General features: G+C 49.2%; 1 protein-coding gene across 1 annotated transcript; it reads right to left on the bottom strand.

The window, feature by feature from the left end:
• Nucleotides 1-563: 563 nt before the first annotated feature.
• LOC130997552 (multiple C2 domain and transmembrane region protein 16) lies at nt 564-4,017 on the bottom strand. The gene has a single exon (XM_057922911.1). The coding sequence runs from the start codon at nt 3,700-3,702 to the stop codon at nt 751-753; it is 2,952 nt and encodes a 983-aa protein (XP_057778894.1). The 5' UTR covers nt 3,703-4,017; the 3' UTR covers nt 564-750.
• Nucleotides 4,018-4,511: the final 494 nt, after the last annotated feature.

The raw sequence follows: 4,511 nt of genomic DNA, 5'->3' as shown, positions 1-4,511 counted from the left end.
TTATACTTTATTAACTACACACTTAAAACATTAATCTACAACTCCTTAATTCTCGTGTCAAAACCAAACGTGTCAAGATTCGTGGAACGGAGGGAGTAGTTAATATTGAATCGAAAGTATTTTATTTCAAAAGGTAATCAATAATCAATTTGTTGCATGTAATCTATTCACCCTCGCATAGAAAGAATAAGAATGACTTATTTGTAAATTTTAAGAGACGGAGGAGTTTATTAGTAAATAAGTGTTTCAATTGTTCTAATCATAATTGTTGTTGGATCTAACTGATGATATTTCAGAATTAGAACGATAGAGATTTGTGAATCTTCTATCAATCAGAGTCTGTAGATGCAGAGTTTCATCTTCTTACTTTACTTTGATCTTGTTATAATCAGAGTTTACCAGTTGAACAATGTCTTTATAATTTTTGTCCCGTGGAAGTAGGTTACAAAATCGAACCATGTAATCTCCGTTATTTTTGTAGGCATTGTTTTCTTTTAATCGATTTTCTTATCTCAATCTAACTTTAATTATTACTAGTTTGGACCATACAGCTATATAAAATATAAAGAAACAACATTATAAATATTATTATTCTAAAATTGCAAATACATTGCATAAAGTTAATACATACTCGAATTACGAATGCACAAACTTTGCATTGCTACCTACAAATCTCAATCCAGATGTCGGTCGATAAAGTACAAAATTAAGCAACTGATTGCATAATTAACGGAAAATTAATGCGTTTAGTTATAGCATACGGTCGGACAGCGAAGGCAGTCGGCGGAAGAAGTTGAGCGCCGGCGACGGCATTCTGTCCCTAAATATGGGATGCCTCAAGTAATAGAAGCCCACCGCCATCGCCACCATCTTCGACGGCACCAAATACAATAGCAACGCCAGAATAAAACAAAAGCCTACGAAGATCCCCGTGGCGCGCGGGTCCCTCCACGTCACCAACGCCTGCACGCGCTCCCCCTGCGTCGCGATATCCCCCAGCATCGTCTGCACACGCGCCCCCAGCATCCGCAGCTTATCATACCTAGCGCGCACCACATCATTCCCCCTACAACACGGCATCGCGTCGAACTCCTCGTCTAGCTCGTCGCGGTCCACGGCTTCCGCCAGCGACAGCTTCGGGTCCAGGTGCGGCAGCACGGCCTTTGCCCGGAACCTGTAGTTCCACGCGCCGACCGCGAACACGTAGAAGGCCAATGTAGGGACTATTAGATCGGGAAACCAGACGAGCATGACCAGTAGCGCGTGGACGAGGACGGTGGCCGTGGGGTTCTTCCAGGAGCGCGTGTCCTCCACCCACCTGAACACCTCCACCGCCCCTGCGATCACCTTGATGATCCTGTACCAGTTTGCGCGCACCCTCCGCATGCTGAACGTGCTGGCGCCCTCCTGCTCCAGCACGTGGCTCACCACTTCCGGCCGGAGCGGCGGCTCCGACCGCGAGAGGTGCGCCGCCACGATCTTCACAGCGGCCGACCTCAGCGCCTCCTGCTGTAGCATGCCGAGAGGCTTGAGGTGGTGCATCGCCGGCAGCAGGGGCTGCGAGTACACGTGCAGGAAGTCGAGCGTCGGCGTCGATCGCACAAATCGGACGGCAAGTTCCATCTCCCCCATCTTCTTCAGACCGGCTTGGGACAGCAGCATCAAAGGGAATATACTTCTGTACACCTTGGCCGTAGTCAGCGTGGAGATACGAATACGTACCTTTCCAATACGGGAATCGGGCCTCTCCGATTCGAAACTACTGTCGAATACTCCGACGGTGAGAACAGTGGAGGGGTCGTAGACCCGCCACGTGTACTGCTCGTTCCATCTCGGCTCCAGGCTGTTGGAGATGGTGCGCGTCCGCACCCATTTGTTGCCGTATTTTGCGACGGCGTAAGCGTCGGTGGAGCCTTTGGCGTCGATAGTTTTCATGGGCACCAAATTGTTGCATCCGATTATGCCTAACTCGATAGTTCCGATTGGTGGTTTCCAAAGCTGCCTAGCTGTGGGGCGGTAGTCACTGCAAACATGAGCTCCTTCGTCCATAACATGATACCCGCCGTCGAAACACAGGCGCAGATGTACCCTGCCTCTGTATACTCGCTTCTCCTCATTCGGATCCTCCAATGTGAACCATCTGGACGCCACATTTCGGTCGTCCACTCGCCGTTCGACGGCTGTTAGAGGTACTCTAGCGACGCCAACAATGGGTTGCTCCTTGGAAGGCCTGTGGTCGATGAGGAGGAACAGGAGGTTGTTCTCGGCGGTGAAGGGCTCGGCGGCCACGAACATGAGATCCTCATTCCACGAGGGCGCGCCATTGCTCGTAGCCACCTGTTTTGTTTTCTGAACTTGGAATCCCAATTGTGCCTTTAATTGGAAGCTCGACTCTTTTAACATTGAGATGTCTTGTGCTTCGATGACTGTGGAGCGGAGGTACCACAGTTTAGGCGATTGGTACACCTTGGATCTGGAATTTGAGTTGGTGTCGGTCTTCCAAGCGTCAGGGAAGGAGTCGTCGGCTTGGGTGCCCAGCCACGTGGCGAGCATGAGGTCCCCTCTGTGGGCTCCACCGCCTTCGAGGCGGTACCACTGCGGGGCCAGCGGGCTGTCCGGCGGGTCACGCAAGGGGATCTCCCCCACGTCGAAGCAAATGCCACCTAGGAAATCATGTCCCACGTCAGCGCCGAATGGGTCCCACACGGATACTTCGAGTATAGAGGAAGAGTCCTGCGACTCCCGGCTGAAAGCGAATGTTTGGTCCCAGTCGAAGAATGCGGTTTTCCGAGCTGGTTTCGAGACGACGTTGAATCCGGAGACGGCGATCTTCACGACGGGGCCCCCCGCCGTGGGGAGCGACCGCGCCCTCACCACTCTAACGAAGAGGTAATGCATTTTGTCGACTAGATCGAAGGAGGACTGTTCGATGGTAGATCTATCAGATTGATCAGATATGAAGCTGCTCACCGACGATACGCGGCTGATCGGCTGTGGGCCGTTGATATTGTTGATCTTCACTTCCGGCATGGCTGCTGATGAGATTGATGCCTTCACTCGATCTGCTTCCGGATCAAACGGCGGCGGCGGCTCCTCAACTTTCTTATCAGTGTCAGCTGCCGGATCCTCCGCCGCAGGGGGTGGCGGTGCAGCTTCAGCAACTGGTTTTTCTTCCGCTGGCGCTGCAGCCGATGTTTCCTTCTTTTCGGCTTCAGCGTCAGGAGGTGGAGGATCAGCAGGGGAAGCTGCCGCCGGCTCAGGAGGTGGTGGCGGAGGCGGAGCAGGCGGCGGCACGACCTCGTCGGAGAAATAGATCTTCAATCCGATCTCGCCCTGGATCCAACTCAAGAGGCTCTTCTTCTCGAGGGGGTAATAAATCAAGGCCTCCTCACCTCTCTTGACAAACTGGGTGGCGCTGAGCCTCACTCTGCCCAGGAAATTGCTCCTGGTTGTGGGGCCGACGTTTTTGTCGTGAAAAACGTCGAGCTCCAGCATGTCGCCGAACACCTCCGGGGTCTTGCCGACGTTGAACTCGAGGCTCTCATTCCACGTCGGATTGAGATCTCGGATCACGGTCCTCGTCTTCCTCCGCTGCCCGTGGAAGTCGAGGACCGCGTAAGGGCTCGACGTGCCGTGCCCGTCTTTCGGCAGAAGGTTTCGCGCGTCCACCACCTCAACTATAAGCTTACGACCACTCGCCATTACAGCTGCAGATCTCCACTAATTAATATATTTGCTTCAGAAAATTTCGAGCAGGAGACGCTCACATTGTTATGTTTAGAGAGAGAATGGGAAAGCTTAATTGGCTTAGAGAGAGAAGATATAGCAGTGAGTGTGCATGGTGTGGAAATCTTTGTTGGCAAGTTAGAGATTGGAAAAAAGTAGAAAAAGTGGTAAACTTCATGTGCAAGAAGTCGTCGTGGCTCTGCATAGGCAGATTGGCCAGTCAAATTTAGCTAGTATTTTGGCGATGCTTTTTCTTCTTAAGATAATCATCTTTATACCAGCAAAGATTCCTTCTCTCTCTTTCTTTCAGATTTTAGTTTTTTAACTGTGTGAATGAGTATATTTAATCAACTTCGCATCTACTGAGAATAATTATTTGATATGGATAAGGGATATAAACATAAATTAAACAGTTAATAAAAAAATAACGTGCACTTATAGAATTAGCAGGAGCAGAGAATGATGCCGAGCTATTTAGTACTAATTCAAGAGCAATTATTTTGTTTGATTGGTGATCAATCTACAAAATTTTATATATGTGCATTAGGCTGTATTCAACTCATGCATATGTTTCAGAAGGTTGGCAATTAAAATTTTGACATTAGAAATGAAGATTTTTAGCATGACATATACGAGTGTGAGGTTCACTTTTGACAAATACGAACATCCTTTCTTTCCACCGACCGACCACGTGTTGTATCACTGCTTTATTTCCACAAATTATATTTGGCGCACAGTTCAATGTACAAAGTTGTGCTTTATTCCACTTTTATGCTTAATTAATG

The sequence above is a fragment of the Salvia miltiorrhiza genome, chromosome 8 (assembly GCF_028751815.1).
Source record: "Salvia miltiorrhiza cultivar Shanhuang (shh) chromosome 8, IMPLAD_Smil_shh, whole genome shotgun sequence".
NCBI lineage: Eukaryota > Viridiplantae > Streptophyta > Magnoliopsida > Lamiales > Lamiaceae > Salvia > Salvia miltiorrhiza.
This window is presented reverse-complemented; position numbering and strand designations above follow the sequence as displayed.

Excerpts from the sequence above, each read along its gene's own strand:
- LOC130997552 (XM_057922911.1), bottom strand. The coding sequence starts at position 3,702 with ATGGCGAGTGGTCGTAAGCTTATAGTTGAGGTGGTGGACGCGCGAAAC.